The following is a 19679-nucleotide window of genomic DNA, read 5'->3' as shown; positions in this document are numbered from 1 at the left end:
TTTATGACAGACAGTCTGCTAGAACTTCAATACTTCCCCCCTGACACTTGACTGAAACGATTTATGATAGACAGTCTGCTAGAACTTCAATACTTCCCCCCTGACACTTGACTGAAACGATTTATGATAGACAGTCTGCTGGAACTTCAATACTTCCTCCCTGACACTTGACTGAAATGATTTATGATAGACAGTCTGCTAGAACTGAAATGATTTATGATAGACAGTCTGCTAGAACTTCAATACTTCCTCCCATCCCCCCTGACACTTGACTGAAATGATTTATGACAGACAGTCTGCTAGAACTCCAATACTCCCCCCTTGACACTTGAATGAAACGATTTATGATAGATGGTTCTTTAGGACTTACTCAATGGTTGATCATAATTGTAGCTGTTAAGGTCATAGTGATTTGGATTTTTCTGTTATGATTCATGGATTTTTTTTTTTACAGCTGTAACAAAGTGTTGCCTGTACAGATTTTTTTTAAAGACATAATGAGAATGACAGGACAAACCATAGTTTTGATTCAATCAACCAGTAGCTCTCACAAAACAAGCACTGAGCACAAACAAACCCATCACCAACAACTGGAAAAAACAACAACGATAATACAAAATAAAAGAAAAAAAATGAGAAGCCCTCTACCAACTTCTCTTAAAACAACAAAAACATCTGTCACCCCAACATTAATTCAGCTGATTGGGCTCAACTGTTCTTTCAAACATGCGTCAAGAACAGAGCTTCACACACATTTGCATATCACCTCAACTATTCTCACAAACCTCTACGGAGAATAAAAAAAAAAAATTCACGCACAAATTTGAAGATTTGATTGGTCAACTGGTCTTTCAAAACGTCTGTAAATAATAAAAATTCCACACACACTTTGCAGGTCAGTCTACTTGAACTAGCTACTATATTCAAAATCTCTTCAGAAAGAATCTTTTTTTTTTTTTTTTAGCACACACGTCAGTACAATCCACTCAATAATTTATCAAACAGCTATTCACAAAGTCTCTCTCTCTCTCTCACACACACTCAGTTCATTTCACCAACTCCAGTTCAACCTACTCAAATTAACCATTTACCAAATAGCTACTGACATTCAAAATAACACACACACACACTGTGTTTAATGTCTTCAAATCAACCATTTCATCAAACATCTAATTCAAGAAAAGAAAAAAAAAAAAAAAAAAAAAAAAAAAAAAAAGTTCACACACACATACACACACAGTCCTTTCAACTAACAAAGAATCCTGAGCGTAAACATAGACGCACACACACACACAAAGAAAAAGCAAAGATCAACAAGGAACCCCAAAGGGCTACGCTAAAAATCCCTTCTTCATTATGCAAACTTGACGTGCTTCGTGGAGGTGTACTTGTAGTACTGGTAGCGCATCTGGAGAAAGGCGCTGTGTGCAGCCTCCACCACTGAGCGACACATGTGAGAGTCGATGAGGCGGCAGTACAGCCCCAGGCACAGAATGGCCAGGAAGAAAAAGCAGATGAACAGCATGATTGTGACCACCGTGCGGGACAACCATTCCTCTGAAATTGGAAACAAACAAACAAAATAAGTAAAAAAAAAGAAAAAGGAGTTTGTATTATACTCCATGTTTAGTGATACATATACTTACCATGTCAAACTGATGCAAAAAAAAAAAAAAAAACAACAAGAGAGGCAAGGCCTTCAAGACTCACCTGTGATACACTTTAAAAAAAAAAATCCAAGCTTTTTATGTATTGAGTATAATTTCAAAATGTAATGTTTGAGATGAGAAAGATCAGTTGAAAGCAAATTAACTCCCCTAGTATTAATTACAGAGTAATTTCCCTTTTTTTACTATCTGCACCAAAAACGTTTGCAAAAAATAAATAAAACTTTCATGCTTAGCAAAAGAAGTTCCTGTTTGAACAAAAAATGATCATAATGACTGCTCTTGTTGTTGGGTCAGAATATCAGATCAAAGTGCCAAGTTTAGAGAATACAAAAAATATAAATATAACAGTAAATGCAGTTTGCATATAATTAGGCTTCTTTTTTTTTGTGTTTTTTTTTGTGTGCCCATCCCAGAGGTGCAATATTGTTTTAAACAGGATGACTGGAAAGAACTGAATTTTTCCTATTTTTATGCCTAATTTGGTGTCAACTGACAAAGTATTGGCAGAGAAAATGTCAATGTTAAAGTTTACCACGGACACACACACACACACACAGACAGATGTACATTATGACAGTGTGTCAACACAGACTGAGGTCTTTGATGGAAAATTAATGTTGAAAAATGTATATGATGATTACACGGTATCATCAGAACGTAAAACTTCCGGTCTACATGACGTCCATTTGTCATCTGCAACAAAACCTGGTCTTCACAACAACCACCTGCCATCATCATCTGAGGAGACATTACCTATTCTACATGACGACCACCCGACATCGTCACCTAAGGAGACATCATCTGGTTTGCAAGACGGTCATCTGACATTGTCATCGGAGGAGACATCACTTGATCTACATGAATACCTTCTGAAATCGTCATCAGAGGAGCCATCACCTGTTCTCCACAATGACCATATGACATCATCATCTGAAAATGCTTCACGTGTTCTGCACGATGACCACCTGACGTCGTCATCTATAAAGACATCATCGGGTATACATGAAAGCCTTCCAACAGCATCACCTCAGCAGACATTACATAATCTACATGACGACCACCTGTTGTTGTTTACACATGTGAGTCAAAAAAGAAAGTTGATGAGCTGCAGGAAACAATGACAAAAGTAACTCTGTATAATGATGGTTTTCAAAAATCTAAAGTATTAAACACGTATTACAAAACATTGTACGGTATACACTGTTCATAAATAAAAAGTGCAACAAACTCAAAGTTTTAAAAGCATAGTTGGAAACATATATATGTCAAACATGTTTGATTAATATTCAGGACTGCGACCTGACAGTTTCTATTTCAGTGTTTAATAGCTTTATTATAAAGCTACCTTCAGTCTAATTTCAGACTTCAGGCTTAAGAATCTCCTGCTCCATAATGTAAGACAAAGAGAATTTGAGAGGAGAATGCCTTTGAGGGTGTTATCAATTTTCTTGCTGATTTTCAGTCCTACCCTACAATGTTCAACTACCACTGTCCTGAATGCAACACCAACAACAACACACATCACATGTGGAGTGATGGCCTGGAGGTAACGCGTCCGCCTAGGAAGCGAGAGAATCTGAGCGCGCTGGTTTGCATCACGGCTCAGCCGCCACTAGACCTTGAGTGGTGGTCTGGACGCTAGTCATTCGGATGAGACGATAAACCGAGGTCCCATGTGCAGCATGCACTTAACACACGTAAAAGAACTCATGGCAACAAAAGGGTTGTTCCTGGCAAAATTCTGTGGAAAAATCCACTTCGATAGCAAAAACAAATTAAAAAAAAAAAAAATGCACGCAGGAAAAAATACAAACAAACAAACACAAAAAAAGGGTGACGCTGTAGTATAGTGATGCAGCCCGAATTTCATACAGAGAAATCTGTTGTGATAAAAAGAAATACAAATACAAATACACACACACACAAAGTTTCACTGCTGCTTCTTCTGGAACTCCTCTATCTATTTTTTTGTGTGTGTGCACAACTGGGCTTTTACATCTTTGACCCTCTTACCCCACCATTTATATAGCTGTACTATGTTTATGGGGCAGTGCATACTGGGTACGTTGATGTTTATTTAACCCAACAAAACTAACATGGGTAATGGGGTTTTTACACATGCAGTTGATGTTCTGCATGTGCGTACACACCAAGGGATTTAGGGACAAGCAGGTCTTCACATCTCAACATACTGTTATGAAATAGTATGAGCTAATCATAGCAAACTTTGCAAAAGTTAATACACAAAGTAGTGTTATTTCAAATAAACCCACACATACACATACACACACACAGACTCTCACACACACAGACTCTCTTTCTCTCTCTCACACGCATGCACGCACGCACGCACGCACACACACACACACACACAGACTTCTAACTCACCTTGCACCCTCTGATGGGAATTGTCAACCACAGATTCATGAAATCGCACTTGTTTCTTTTCTCGGTCTGGAGAACAATAAAATAAAATGATAAAAAGTCATTCACGAAAACTGAAAACTGGGAAGACACTGAGTGATCTAGTCTTCTGACACATCACACTTCCCCCCTTAATACGCACATCATTCAGATTCAGATACATTCACAGCATTTTCAGTCCACCTGACCCAAAAGCCACTTGCAGACAAAACAGAAAAAAAAGAAAAAGAAAAAGAAAAAAAGAAATGGTGGCACTGCAGTGTGGTGGTGTACACTCTCCTGGGAGAGCATCCAGAATTTCACTCACAGAAATCTGCTGTGACCAAAATGTTATGTGGTTCGTCCGTCGGGATCGACGAAGACCATCTAGTCATCCTGGGGGTGGGTGGGTTGGGCTCTGTGGGTGCGCAGATGACTGGTCAGGCCAATCCACGCCCGGAAGGTTCTCACGCAGTGTGGACAGGGGATGGTGGCGGCTGTCGGGGACTTGCTGGCACTGCTTTTCCTGGCCTGTCTGCGTTGCTCTGCTGCAGCGATTCTGTTGGCCTCACAGGATTTGGCGCCTTTGTGGACAGCTGAACGCCACTTTGGTCTGTCCATTGCATTCAGCTCCCATGTGTCGTGGCTGATGTTGAAGGCCTTCAGAGAAGCTTTCAGAGTGTCTTTGAAGCGCTTCTTTTGGCCTCCATGGGAAAATGCTATACAATACAACATCAAGGTTGACTTCTTTGTCTTAAAACTGAGTGTTCTGTAAGGTTATTCATGTTTGTCCTGTCCGACGTTTACAACTTTTAAGTTCTTCCCCCTTTGTCTCGCCCTGACTACTGTAACTCTCTATTGTCTGGTTTGCCTGCTTCATCCATTCAGTCCCTTCAGCGCATACAAAACTCTGCTGCCCGACTCGTCCTCAGAAAGAAAAGATCTGAGCACATCACTCCTCTTTTGCAACATCTCCACTGACTCCCTGTCTCACACCAGAATAAAGTACAAGATCAGCACTCTATGTTATATAGATGCATTCACAAAACTGCCCCTTCCTATCTCTGCGGCTGCCTTAACCTCTACACTCCATCTCGCTCACTACGATTGGCTTCAGATCCACTCTGTTTACGCATACCCAGATTCAAACACTCGACTGTTGGCCGCCGTTCTTTCTCTGTCTCTGGACCTTGCGACTGGAATGAACTTCCTCTTTTGCTTCGTCAGGTCTCCATACTCAGCTCTTTCAAGTCTGGCCTTAAAACCCACCTCTTCCCAAAATATCCTCCCTTGCCTGCCCTTCCTTGTCTTTAGTTTCTCCAGTTTTAGAGTTATGCATGCGTAAGAATGACTGGTGCGAAAGCGCTTTGATTTGTCTCTGCACAAGAGTCAGCGCTATAGAAATACCATTATTATTATTATTTTTATTTATCCCTTTCCTCACAGTCCCGTTTCACCTCACAGCTGCTTCCAGCTTACAGCTGAAGTCTTTCCCTCATTTTGCAACAAGGAATGAAAACCTGGTGAGCATTCCCAGGATGAAAGTCATTGTTTGCTTTGACTGCGGCCAGTGAGGAGAAGTTTTCTTTGGCTGCAGTCAAAACACAGCACCACGCTTTTCATGGGAGCTGTAGGAAAGCTGAGAACCCTTTGGAGTTATTTTCATTTTGTCATTTCTCTCACTTAATAATAATAATAATCATAATAGTGCAGACTGACGCTTTAAAATTTTTTTTATTTATTTAGCGGTCCAATCATCAGCACCGTTCCAGCGGCATTACTTCCACACCACTCATTCAGAGTCCCTGACGGGCGCAATAGCCGAATGGTTAAAGCGTTGGACTGTCAATCTGAGGGTCAGACCATACTATTCATTAAGCGATTGCGTTGACAAGCAACGTGTTATCAAAAGTTAATGAAGAGGTGTTGTTTTCTCCCTGTGGCCGCTGCCATCGTGCGGAACAGCACACTGGTCTTTCTCCCTCCCAACAGCTGATAACGGCGTTTTGTGCTCTCAGTTCTTCCAAGTTAAAGCTCTAACCCTTCCCGCAGTAGCGTGTTATTTTTAGGTGGCGCCTTTCCCTCCTGAGTTGAATGCTGGGTCAAGTTCTCTCCTCGGATGAACTAAACGTCAAGCGCTGAACACGTGTGGGCAGGCTTTCGCCAACACAGATCAATAGAAGACCAGATCACATTCATCGCTCAAAGCATTGAGGACGCATTCCAAGAAAAGAAGAACACGCTTGCTGTCTGGATTGACATGGAGAAGGCGTTCGACAAAGTCTGGAAGGACGGACTCAGGCTCAAACTACGGCGATGTGGTGTGTCTAGGAGGATGTACACCTGGATCAGGCAGTACCTACACAACCGCCAAGCCCGAGTCAAGATTCAGAGCCAGAAGAGCAAGAAGAAGGTGCTGAGACAGGGAGTACCACAAGGAGGAGTCCTTTCGCCGACGCTGTTCCTCATCTTCATAGATGACATCGTCAGAGAACTGCCAAGAGGGGTCAGAGGAGCGATCTACGCAGATGACCTGGTACTCTGGTGCTCTGAAGAGTACACCACTACAGCACAGGTACGCCTCCAGACTGCGCTCAACAAGATCAGCAACTGGACCAAGGAATGGCTTGTCTCTGTCAACTCAAGCAAAACAACCTACACAGTCTTCAGCCTATCCAGCAAGAAGCAAGAGGCGAAACTGACACTGAACAACCAAAGGCTTGCAGAGGAACCCACACCTACCTACCTGGGAGTGACCTTTGACCGCAGGCACACTTGGAAACAGCAGATCACCAGATGCTGTAGCAGGGCCAAGCTGAGACTGGCGATCATGAAGAAACTTGCAGGGACAAACTGGGGGGCTGATGAACGTATCCTAAAGAGAGTCCGACCTGTAGTTGAGTACGGGACATCAGCATGGGCATCAGCTGCAAAGTCTAACCTCGACTATCTCATCATGATACAGAACCAAGCTCAACGTGTCATAACTAGCGCCATGAGATCCACCCCAATCCTGAAGATGGAGGAGACCACTGGGCTACAGTCATTGGAGGACAGAAGAGACACAAAGATCCTCATCCAGGCAGCAAAATTCAAACGCCTTGAAAACCATCCAATGAACAACAGAATGAGCAGACCCACCAAGAGCCGGCTGAACAGAGGCAGCTTCATCCACCAGTCAAGACGCCTTGAAAGACAAACCCCAGTCTTGATGGAACACGAAGCAAAGCCTATCCCGGCAAATGTCACCCACCCATCTTGGAAGAGGCAGGTGTTCCCAACAGTCGTCACCAGCATTCCCAGAGTGGAAAAGAGAGGAACACAGTCAGACACCCAAAGGAAGGCCCTGGCCATGGAGTACATCTGCAACCAGTACCCCCAGGAAGACTGGACCCATGTCTTTACAGATGGCTCCGCCACAGAAGCAACAAGGGATGGTGGAACTGGAATCTTCCTCTGATACAAAGACGGAGATGAAGAAATTGCAATCCCAGCAGGAAAATACTCCACCAACTTCCAAGCTGAGCGAGAAGCCCTCTGTGAGGCAGCCACAACAGTCTCGCAGAACTCAACAAGAACAACAGGGCAGGTGGTGGTGTTCTCTCCGTACTCCAAGCCCTCAAGAACTCCTGCTGCAAAGAACAGAACCATCTCACTTCAGCCCTTGTTGCCCTGAGTGCCAGAGTGGAGAAAGTGGTGATACAATGGGTACCTGCACACTGTGGCATCAGAGGCAACGAAAAAGCGGACATTCTGGCAAAAGACGGTGCACAGAAGGAGCAGGCCAACAAACTGGTGTCATACGATGAAATCAAGACAATCATCAAGGCACAGCAAGGAATAAAGTGGCGCCTCCAGCACCCCAAATATAACCCAGAAGACAGATACCATTTGCTGGAACGACGGGAACAGGTCAAGATCTTCCGCCTGAGATCTGGACACAACTGCCTGCTCCACCACATGCACACAACATTTGGCATTGGACAGAGTGGAGAGTGCCCTTGTGGTGAGGGACCAGTGACAACCGACCACATCCTTCAAGACTGTAGGACGCATGCAGCATCCAGGAGGAAGTACTGGCCAACACCGACAGCAGTGGAAGCCAAACTGTACGGCACCCTGGAGGAGCTGTGACGGACGGCAGCCTTCATCAAGGACACTGAGCTGCTTATCTAATGGGAGGCGAACGAGGAAGAAGAAGAAGAAGATTCCGAGTTCCCATCACACAGCAATACCCGGTTTTGTCTGTTGCAGAACCAGCGTTGGTAGTCCATAGGCAAGTACTTCTGTTAGGTTGCCAAGAAGCATCACACCAGAGGAGACCCTGTACTGATGCTGAGTCACTTTGGTGGTGTTTTCATTTAATGTGCTTAGGACACCATCTACTAGGCCCCCTACTGATGAAAACAAGTGCTCAATCGCTGAGCCCGAAAAACAAAGAAGAGACCGGGGGCATGGGAAGGTGTGACAGAGAGAGAAACAACATCATCAAACACAAATGGACAGAATAAAGAAATAAGGTAACGACTGTGAAACAGCGCAATAGGAGGAGTTTGTATTACCGTAAAGTTCGGTCTATTGAGCGCACTGGTATATAAGCCGCACCCACTAAATTTTGGAAAAAGTTGAACTTTATACATACATAAGCCACACCGGTTTATAAGCCGCACTTATTTCCAGTACCGGAACACATACTGATACGACAGAAAAGCTGTCGATACTGTAGGTTATGAAATAAACACAAGCGGGAATAACACAAAGAAAAGCAAGCGAAAATACTGCGAGTGCCGCAAAAAAATAATAAATAAACACAACGCAAAGAAGATCCATAATTTAGGGATAGTCACATTTATTCAAAGTCATCCTGCTCACTGAATCCACTAAAATCTTCGTCTTCAGTGTCCGAGTTGAAGAGAACCAGCACAGCTTCCTCCACCATCTTGTCACTGACTTCAGCCTCGCTTTCACTTCATGACCATGAAGGTAGAGGTCGCTGCTGGTTTGTCACTTGCACTGTCGTCTGCTAGGTCGATCGCCTTCAATTTGAAGGCCGCATCATAGGCATAACGTCACGTTTTCAGCATGATGAGGGTGTATGCTTGAGCAGAGTAGAACTGAATGCTGATCTGAAGGCTTTAATGTGTGCGGATTTGATTTATAAAATGTGAACAGTTAGCACACTATCCTGAAGCTCATCCAAAAATTCATGGACAGAAATCATGATTTTGGTGAGTTGAAGGGCAGCTAAGAATAGACGAGAACGTGACACTCCTGGGATCGTTAAAATCCGCAAATAAGCCGCTTCATTGTATAAGCCGCAGAGGTTGAAGCTGGGGCAAAAAGTCGCGACTTATAGACTGAACTTTACGGTATACTCCATGTTTGGTGATACACATACTTACCATGTCAAACTGATGCAAACTAGGCCTATCGGTTTGCTCTGCTTGGCCAAATTTCACGCGGCTAACAGTGAAAAGATGAGCCGTCTTGCCCGGTCCGCTCTTAGCCAATCAAACGCCTCTAAAAGCTATAAGCGCTGAATCATTCCTTGGCCAAGGCTCTCCACGCCATCTTGTCAGGTTTACGCTCTGTCTTGTCTTACGCTTTTTTTTTTGACTATTAAGCGTATTCATTTGGCCTTATTTTGCTGCATGCGGCTTGTGTTTATTGTATTCTTACATTCTATGTACTCGATTCGACTCGGGGTCCCCTTGATTTACCAGAGTTTTTCCGATGCCTGAGAATGGACACAGGGGTGCCGTCACCGGTGGGGGTGGAGGGGGTGGAGCCCTCACTGTCTGTGACCACTGGCACCGTGTCGCTCTCTGTTGTCGGGCTGCTCAGGTTCTGCATGGAATCTGTGGACAGCATGGGACATACTTACTACATTGGTTTTTTTGTTTTGTTTTTGTTTTTTGACTCACTTGTGTAAACAAAGTGAGTCTGTGTTTTAACCCGGTGTTCGGTTGTCTGTGTGTGTGTGTGTGTGTGTGTGTCCGTGGTAAACTTTAACATTGACATTTTCTCTGCAAATACTTTGTCAGCTGACACCAAATTTGGCATAAAAATAGGAAAAATTCAGTTCTTTCCAGTCATCTTGTTTAAAACAATATTGCACCTCTGGGATGGGCACAAAAAAAAGAAAAAAAGAAGCCTAATTATATGCAAACTGCATTTACTGTTATATTTATATTTTTTGTATCCTCTAAACTTGGCACTTTGACCTCTTATTCTGACACAACAACAAGAGGAGTCATTATGATCATTTTTTGTTCAAACAGGAACTTCTTTTGCTAAGTATGGAATTTTTATTTATTTTGCAAACGTTTTGGTGCAGATAGTAAAAAAAGGGAAATTACTCTGTAATTAATGCTAGGGGACTTAATTTATCACGAGTCTTGAAGGCCTTGCCTCTCTTGTTGATACCTTAATTTTAGGTTAGGTATTGTGTGTGTCACTTTTTTGTGTGTGGTCACAACAGATTTCTCTGCTCTCCTCACCACAGTGCAGTGTTATTTTGTATTTGCATTTCTTTTTATCACAACAGATTTCTCTGTGCGAAGTTCGGGCTGCTCTCCCCAGGGAGAGCGCGTCGCTACACTACAGCACCACCCATTTTTTTTTGTATTTTTTCCTGCGTGCAGTTTTATTTTTTTTTCCTATCGAAGTGGATTTTTCTACAGAATTTTGACAGGAACAACCCTTTTGTTGCCGTGGGTTCTTTTACGTGCGCTAAGTGCATGCTGCACACGGGACCTCGGTTTATCATCTCATCCGAATGACTAGCGTCCAGACCACCACTCAAGGTCTAGTGGAGGGGGAGAAAATATCGGCGGCTGAGCCGTGATTCGAACGAGCGCGCTCAGATTCTCTCTCGCTTCCTAGGCGGACGCGTTACCTCTAGGCCATCACTCCACTTTATTCATATGTATGTATGTATGTATGAAAATATATGTATCTATATGCAGAAGCACAACATACCATTGTACTGATGTTTGCCCACTTCAGCATACAAGGAGGAAAAGAATTCCAAGCTTTCTTGAGTTTTGGGATGGTGCTGACCAAACAGCTGTTGCCTCAGCTTTGTGCACTGAAAATCACAAGCATCACATACATCACAAAAAAAGAAAAGAAAACAAAAACAAAACAACAACTAACAAAAAAAAAAACCAACACAAAAACTCCACCTAGACACCTAGCTAAACATCCCAGTTTCTGTGACAGCAAAGTACTCCATAATTTACCAAAGTACTGAAACCACCACGTCATTTCAAATAATGACGGGTGCAATAGTTGAATGGTTAAAGCGCTGGACTTTCAATCTGAGGGTCCCAGGTTTGAATCACGGTGACAGCGCCTGGTGGGTAAAGGGTGGAGATTTTTACGATCTCCCAGGCCAACATATGTGCAGACCTGCCAGTGCCTGAACCCCCTTCGTGTGTATATGCAAACAGAAGATCAAATACGCACATTAAAGATCCTGTAATCCATGTCAGCGTTGGGTGGGTTATGGAAACAAGAACATACCCAGCATGCACACCCCCGAAAATGGAGTATGGCTGCCTACAAGGCGGGGTAAAAATGGTCATACACGTAAAAGCCCACTCGTGTGCATACGAGTGAACGTGGGAGTTACAGCCCACGAGCGCAGAAGAAGAAGAAGAAGTAGTCTCTTACCTTTCCAGCATACTCCAAAGCAAGCTCTGGCCTGAAAAATGTAAACACACAGATGTTGGTGACACAGTTAAAGCAATTTCAACATATACATTCAAGTAAAAAGAGCAACCCCCCCTGAAAAATTTTGCAACCTAATTTTTGTAGACTGGTATAATTTGTGTACTGGCCTGGGAACTAATAGCTGTACTTTATCTTATTGTGGTTTGTATAACTAAAAATGTAAATATTTTCATTAACCTTTCAGTGCTATTTAACACAAAACACAAATAGGAAATTTTCTATCTAAAATTACGTTTAAATAACATACTTACTGTGACCCAACTAGTGCAGACTCCGGCAGGGGTCTGACATTCCTGTCCTGTGCAAACTACTATCCGCCTATGCGGAGAAAACGAAAGCAACTACGGCCGATAACCTCCCGGAAGTAGGTAACCTCCCCTTTGTCCCGCTAGCTAGCGCCCTCTTTATCATGGAATATTCATCCAAATGACCACTGTTCTCAACAAAGAATGATGATTAATAATGTTTGACGCATGTTTGTGATGTGTCGCACGTGTCTTGATCTTACATTAAATCCACACACACAGTGTACGCATGTTAACTCCTAAAGCTGAAGACCTCTATTTGTCTCCAGTATTACTTATTGCCTCATTTCTTGAATGGAATCCCACTGTGCAGAAAAAAGAAATTATGTTGTAAACTTCTGGAAGAAAAGAATCTTCGTTGCATGGGGGGAGGGGAAAAAAAAAAAAAGCACACACACATAAAAGAAAAGCCCAACACCCCCCCCCCCAAAAGGCGAAGGAACTAACTGCTGTTTGTCCATGCACAGTCTGGCCAGGTGTTCGTACTCCTCGGCGCGCAAGGTCTCCATGGCCTGGGTGTCAGGCTCCCCGCTCCCTGGGTGAGTTGGCTCCCCCTGCCCTGTTGTCAGCTCCTCTGAAACATCACAGCAAACTCTGGATAAATGTAGGGTGTTTCCCCCCCCCGCCCTGTTGTCAGCTCCTCTGAAACATCACAGCAAACTCTGGATAAATGTAGGGTGTTCCCCCCCCCCGCCCTGTTGTCAACTCCTCTGAAACATCACAGCAAACTCTGGATAAATGTAGGGTGTTTCCCCCCCCCGCCCTGTTGTCAGCTCCTCTGAAACATCACAGCAAACTCTGGATAAATGTAGGGTGTTCCCCCCCCCCGCCCTGTTGTCAACTCCTCTGAAACATCACAGCAAACTCTGGATAAATGTAGGGTGTCCCCCCCCCCCGCCCTGTTGTCAACTCCTCTGAAACATCACAGCAAACTCTGGATAAATGTAGGGTGTTCCCCCCCCCCCGCCCTGTTGTCAGCTCCTCTGAAACATCACAGCAAACTCTGGATAAATGTAGGGTGTTTCCCCCCCCCGCCCTGTTGTCAACTCCTCTGAAACATCACAGCAAACTCTGGATAAATGTAGGGTGTTCCCCCCCCCCCCCGCCCTGTTGTCAGCTCCTCTGAAACATCACAGCAAACTCTGGATAAATGTAGGGTGTTCCCCCCCCCCGCCCTGTTGTCAACTCCTCTGAAACATCACAGCAAACTCTGGATAAATGTAGGGTGTTTCCCCCCCCCCTCCCGCCCTGTTGTCAACTCCTCTGAAACATCACAGCAAACTCTGGATAAATGTTGGTGTTGCTCTGAAACATAGCAAACTCTGGATAAATGTTGGGGTGTTTTTTTCCCCCCTACCCTGTTGTCAGCTCCTCTGAAACATCACAGCAAACTCTGGATAAATGTAGGGTGTTTCCCCCCCCCCGCCCTGTTGTCAGCTCCTCTGAAACATCACAGCAAACTCTGGATAAATGTAGGGTGTTTCCCCCCCCTGCCCTGTTGTCAGCTCCTCTGAAACATCACAGCAAACTCTGGATAAATGTTGGTGTTGCTCTGAAACATAGCAAACTCTGGATAAATGTTGGGGTGTTTTTTTTTTTTCCCCCCTGCCCTGTTGTCAGCTACTCTGAAACATCACAACAAACTCTGGATAAATGTTGGGTCCCCCCCCCCCCCCCCCTGCCCTGTTGTCAGCTCCTCTGAAACATCACAGCAAACTCTGGATAAATGTTGGGTGTTTTTTTCTTCCCTGCCCTGTTGTCAGCTCCTCTGAAACATCACAGCAAACTCTGGATAAATGTTGCGTGTTTTTTTCCCTGCCATTTTCGCACACCAAAAAGTTATCTTAAAATTTTTTTTAATTTTTTATACAGTCTGACATAAACTGTTCACAAACACTACACATATCCATACCCCCTACCCCCTTCTCCCTCCCATTCCACCCCCCCCCCCCCCCCCCAAACCTCTCCCCAAATACCCTAATAAAATGTGGAAAGACGTTAAACTGAAGAAAACTACAAAACATACCTCTGTTTCCAGCACAAAAAAGAAAAAGAAAAAAAAAGGACTACTCTTGATTTGTAATGCAGGACAAACTAGTTAGAACAGTTTGTGGTATTGTCACACTCCCGTCAGTACTCTCCAAAACAGCAGACGACAACCGTGGTAAACTTGATTTGATCACCTGGTGACCAACAGCAAAGAATCACAAAGTGCTCTGCTAGACAACCACGTAAATGACAAGCTTGTGACACGTGCTGCAGGTCATGCAGTGCTGAACAATCTTACCCAGTTTCTTTTCAGCTAAAACTCTTACCCAGTTTCTTTTGAATTTCCTCAGTGTTGATCAACGCATTTTCGTAATACAGCTTTTCTGCCTGTATGAAGTGTATTGCTTTGTCGACTGAACTACTGTTAAGGAGAAATAAATCATTTCATCTCAAATGTGGGCTAACAAATATATTCACTTTCTAAAACAAGATCTCTCTCTCTATGTATATAAAATATTTATCAGTGCCAACCAAATAATGGAATACACAAAAAAGCTGAACGAATTGATTTGGAACGAACTGAGTCTGAATGATTGATCCTATACCTTCGGTACAAAGGCAATGAGAACATTAACCCCAGGACTGCCACTGTTGAGCCAGATGTACGTACAGTTCACAGTTGTCATCTGAGTTATATGACATGGAAGGCAAGTTAGTGTTTTGGACTGGAGGAGGCGGTGGGTTGGCGTTGTTGAGAGGGCCAGGAGTAGAGGGCCCAGAGTGTCAGTGAATCGATTGCGATCGCGCCTTAATTTTAGCGCGATCGCCCAATTGAGCTATATAATTATGTGACCTGGTTGGAGACATAATTTGACAAAAAACAAGAATGCCAGAGAATCGACAGACAGACAGAAAATACAAAAAAACTTAGCCGTATGAAGAGCACAGGAACAGGAGTCATGATGGCTGCCGGAAAAAGAGGGTGCTAGCTAGCGGGAAAAAGGGGAGGTTACCTACTTCCAGGAGGTTATCGGCCGTAGCTACTTTCGTTTTCTCCGCATAGGCGGATAGTAGTTTGCACAGGACAGGAATGTCAGACCCCTGCTGGAGTCTGCACTAGTGGGTCACGGTTAAGTATGTGTAATTAAATAAGTGTTTTGGACTGTAGCGTGTCTGGGATTTCACAAGAGAAATGAAGAGATACAGCAATGCATATCTTTAGTGACATTTTGTGCAAGTTACAAATGACACTGTGCACTGTTTCAAAGATTAGATAGCACATTTTCATTTTGTCTGGTTTTGTCTCTTTCCATTAAAAAGAAAAAAAAAGTAAATAAAGATTTAAATTAAACAGATTTGTGCTCTGTCAAGAGCTGAAAGGATACATTCTTGGTTCTGGTAGTAGATTTCCGCTATCTGAAAGAGAAAATTGTTCTTAAGTATATTGACCAGAAATCAGACATATATCTAACAGACACATAAAAGTCTTTGTAAATGAACAGATCACATCTTCATCCATTTCATTATTTTCTATATTTCTATCACAGATTTTCTGGCACACACACACACACACACACATGCAGTATACACAGTCACACTCACATACACACACCACAGTATAAAACAACAACAAACCCTGAAAAAATATATTACAACCTTACATTTCTAAACTGAAGGGCAATTACTTGGGGAAAATTATCAATGCACACAGAATGTAGAACCATGCAAGCCAACCAACCAACGGACAGGCGCCATAGCCGAATGGTTAAAGCGTTGGACTTTTGATCTGAGGGTCCCGGGTTCGAATCAAGGTGACGGCGCCAGGTGGGTAAAGGGTGGAGATTTTTACGATCTCCCAGGTCAACATATGTGCAGACCTGCCAGTGCCTGAACCCCCTTTGTGTGTATACGCAAGCATAAGATCAAATACGCACGTTAAAGATCCTGTAATCCATGTCAGCGTTCGGTGGGTTATGGAAACAAGAACATACCCAGCATGCACGCCCCCGAAAGCGGAATATGGCTGCCTACATGGCGGGGTAAAAACGGTCATACATGTAAAAAGCCCACTCGCGTATATACGAGTGAACGTGGGAGTTGAAGCCCACGAACGCAGAAGAAGAAGAAGAAGAAGAAGAAGAAGAAGAAGAAGAAGCAGAAGAAGAAGAAGAAGAAGAAGAAGAAGAAGAAGAAGAAGAAGAAGAAGAAGCAGAAGAAGAAGAAGAAGAAAAACCAACCAACTCTCCATCCCTCACATTTCTCAGGCACTGTGGCAGCAGAACAAAGCGGGTGTCCTTGGACAGGCCAGACAGGCAGCCCAGGTAACACTTCAGCGCCACCTCTCGCCTGCCCCCCTTCTCGTGGGACAGACCACGGGCGAACAGCTGGTTCCTCTCTTCTGCGTTGAGCCCTGAGGTGTCTCCCAGGTCTTCTTCTGAAATGGAAAGACATAGAAAAATAACACCATCACATGTACCGTAAGACTTCTTTTGAAATGGGTACATGGATGGTGGTGGTGTGTCCATCGAGATCGATGATGACCATCGTTGTCATCCAGCTGGGGGATGGGGGGAGGGTGGTGGTGGGGTGGGGGTGGGGGGAGGATGCTCATGAATCTATCTGTGAATGCGCAGATGGCTGAATAGTCCAATCTGCGCACGAAATGTTCGCTGACAGTTGGGGCAGACACAGACAGGCATATCATTGTCAGGGAGCTTGTTTGCCCGTGACTTTCTGGCCTGCCTCTTCTGAACAGCTGCAGCAGTCCTGTTGGCCTTGCACAACTTGGCGCCTTTGTGCACAGCAGCGCGCCATTTGTCACGGAACACTGCAGATTCCTCCCAGGAGTCAGGGTTGATATCAAACGCTTTCAGAGAGACTTTCAGAGACTTTCAGGGTACGTGGATACATAATACTGAAATGGGTGCATGGATATAACCACATGTGTCTTGCCTCTTCTTTTGAAATCGTTACGTGGATACACAGCGCTACAGTATGTACCTTAGCTCTTCTGCTGAAAAGGGTGCATGGATACTCAACACTACCACATGTACCTAAGGTCGTCTTCCAAAATGGGTACAAGGACATGGACATAATCATACATAACACAACTACATTGTTTTTGAGGAAGTGTCTGGGTTTGTTCCAGATCCAATGAATCTTTTATTTACCCGTGTCCTAGCTGAATTGGTAGCATAAGCAGCATTGATTTAAAGTTGTGTATTCAAATACACATGCACGCAAAACGATACACACACACACATACACATATGATCACTTTTAAGCAATCAGAAGATAGAAAGAACAGGAGCTGAAAAAAAAAACAAAACAAGAAAGAAAGTGAGTGAACTAAACTAATAAAAACAACAACAAAAACAACACCCCCCAAAAAACAACAACAAACAAACCAGCCCAACAACAAAAGATGAGTTACCGTCAGACAGATCCATCTCAATTCCAGACTCGACCACACAATCCCCTGAACCCACTGGACTGCAGTCTGCTTCCACAGCAGTATGCGTGCCGTTGGTGCCAACACCCTCCTTTCCTACAGCTACACTTTTTGCAGAATCTTTGATGGCGGCTGCACTGTCTTCTTTGCCCGTAGTGTCTTCATCTTTTTCAAATTCTTCAGCTGTCACAGATTTCTCCTTTTCTGTACAGTCCTCACCCTCACTGGTGACATTTTCGTCCACGGCTTCCTCCCCGTTTGAAGTCTTTGCCTTTTCATTTTCACTGGAATGGGAATCTACGTGTGCTGGTTCTGCAACAGCCTGCTCACTTGATGTCTCCATGATTCTGAACAGCGAATGTGGTGTATAGTAAAGTCAGTTTAAAGAGTGATCTATCTCCAGACAGCAATGCAGTCTCAAGTGACGGCTTTGAAAGTTCACATTTTCCTGACAAGAGTGATGTGCATAGTAAGACTGTGATTGAGTTAGAGCATAACAATCTCCATCTGCAACACACACAATCACAATGATTATAAAAATACATGTTCACAAGAGGTTATACTTCTTGTTTTTCCAATATATTCAAAATAATGTGTTTTAATTCTTTCTGTTTTTACATTAAGAATACTAGTTATTACCTGCAGTGTGTGGATGTATGTATGAAACGGTGTATGTGATATTTTTTACATTTGTGTCTTCGTAATATTCGTAAAAGCTGTTGTTGACTTTTACAGTTATGCTCCCCATGTTGTTTACTTGTCTATGTTGTGATAATGCACCTGACCAAATTTCTCCAGTAGGAGATAATAAAGTGATTCTTATTCTTATTCTTAACTACACAAATTTTTAAGGGGTAGACAAACAGAAAAAAAGATGATTAAAACGTTTATGCTCCATGCCTGATGGTCCGTAAAGTGTACCATGCAGCTTAGCTGTCCACATGAATTATAATCAAACTGTTAAATTACATCTATATCAAGTTGTTTTTTTTTAAACTTACTGCCCCATCATCTGCACGGTTTCAATGGCATTACTCCCACATCGCTCATTCTGAATCCCCCACACACGGCCATACCCGGCTTTGTCTCTTGCAGTCCCAGCGTCAGCATCCACAGGGAGCCATTGTAGGTCGCCAGGAGGCCACACACCAAAGGACACCTTGCACTGCGGCTGAGTCACTTTGGTGGTGTTCAGTAGTGCCTGTTCTGATTTAACTCTCTCCATTCGAACGGCGAAAGAGACAATGTTAACAGCGTTTCACCCCAATTACCACCATCAAAATATTGCAAGCAGAAGGCTCTTATACTGAAGAGGTGAATGTTGACAAAGAATACCACAATTCTGATGACGGAAGCTAAAGGTTGGGTCATTCAGACACCCACTGGACATCCGAGGTGTCTGTGTAGAGGAGAAGAGAGGACTGGCCGTACTGAGTGAGTTAATGTACCCGTACTCAGGACACTGCCTACCAATCCCCCTACTAATGACAATAATGGCTTAGTTGTGGTGCCAGACTGTGTGAGCGTCCCCCCCAGAGTGGAGACAGCCACCATGTCCCTCCATCGACAGTCCCCCATGAACAGGCCAATACTTCAGACCTTGACAGGACTCATCACAAGCACTGAAGTAGAGAGGTATCGAAACTGAAGTCACCATGAGAGCAGGGCATGAAAGGCCAGACAATATGGGACAATTTTCCATTTACAGATAATGACTATGCTGCAGTGGAGGTCCAATTAGGTTTAGGACTAAGTGACAAGGCTGTACTCTATACTTCCTGTCAATGGTACCCTGGCGTTCACCAGGCCTGAAAGATAATGATACTTGCAGTTTTGGTCAGGTCATTACAGCAACACACCCAAAGACACATCCATGATGTGATGATACTTGACTGTTTGGTCCCAGTTTTCCCATTTATGCCCATAGCGTAAACTCCGGGTAGGAGCCAGCTGCAGGCTGAAAAAACCCACCTCTGCTGGGAGCTGAACACGCATACTCCAACGAGTCCAAGCCGTCAGTCTGTGACACTAACCACTTTGCCACGGCGGCTAGTCAGTACAAAGTAATTGCTGACAAAACTACTGGACTAAGAATATTACTATTACCAGTATTTAGTATAAAAA

The 19679-nt window shown here is 43.7% G+C and overlaps 1 protein-coding gene across 1 annotated transcript in view; it reads right to left on the bottom strand.

The window, feature by feature from the left end:
* Positions 1 to 341: 341 nt before the first annotated feature.
* LOC143281517 (uncharacterized) overlaps positions 342 to 19679 on the bottom strand; it is a 23093-nt gene continuing 3755 nt past the window's right edge. The window contains exons 2-11 of the mRNA XM_076586732.1: positions 17538 to 18062; positions 16360 to 16538; positions 15490 to 15520; positions 14431 to 14517; positions 12563 to 12689; positions 11751 to 11781; positions 11055 to 11163; positions 9794 to 9931; positions 4059 to 4124; positions 342 to 1557 (exon numbers count right to left, since the gene is read on the bottom strand). Coding sequence (XP_076442847.1) covers positions 1355 to 1557; positions 4059 to 4124; positions 9794 to 9931; positions 11055 to 11163; positions 11751 to 11781; positions 12563 to 12689; positions 14431 to 14517; positions 15490 to 15520; positions 16360 to 16538; positions 17538 to 17898 — 1332 coding nt within the window. The 5' untranslated portion in view covers positions 17899 to 18062 and the 3' untranslated portion in view covers positions 342 to 1354. The remainder of the gene's footprint in view (positions 1558 to 4058; positions 4125 to 9793; positions 9932 to 11054; positions 11164 to 11750; positions 11782 to 12562; positions 12690 to 14430; positions 14518 to 15489; positions 15521 to 16359; positions 16539 to 17537; positions 18063 to 19679) is intronic.

This window comes from Babylonia areolata, chromosome 4 (genome assembly GCF_041734735.1).
Source record: "Babylonia areolata isolate BAREFJ2019XMU chromosome 4, ASM4173473v1, whole genome shotgun sequence".
In the NCBI taxonomy this organism is placed as follows: domain Eukaryota; kingdom Metazoa; phylum Mollusca; class Gastropoda; order Neogastropoda; family Buccinidae; genus Babylonia; species Babylonia areolata.
Note: the sequence above shows the minus strand (reverse complement) of the source record. Positions and strands in the feature narration are given on the sequence as shown.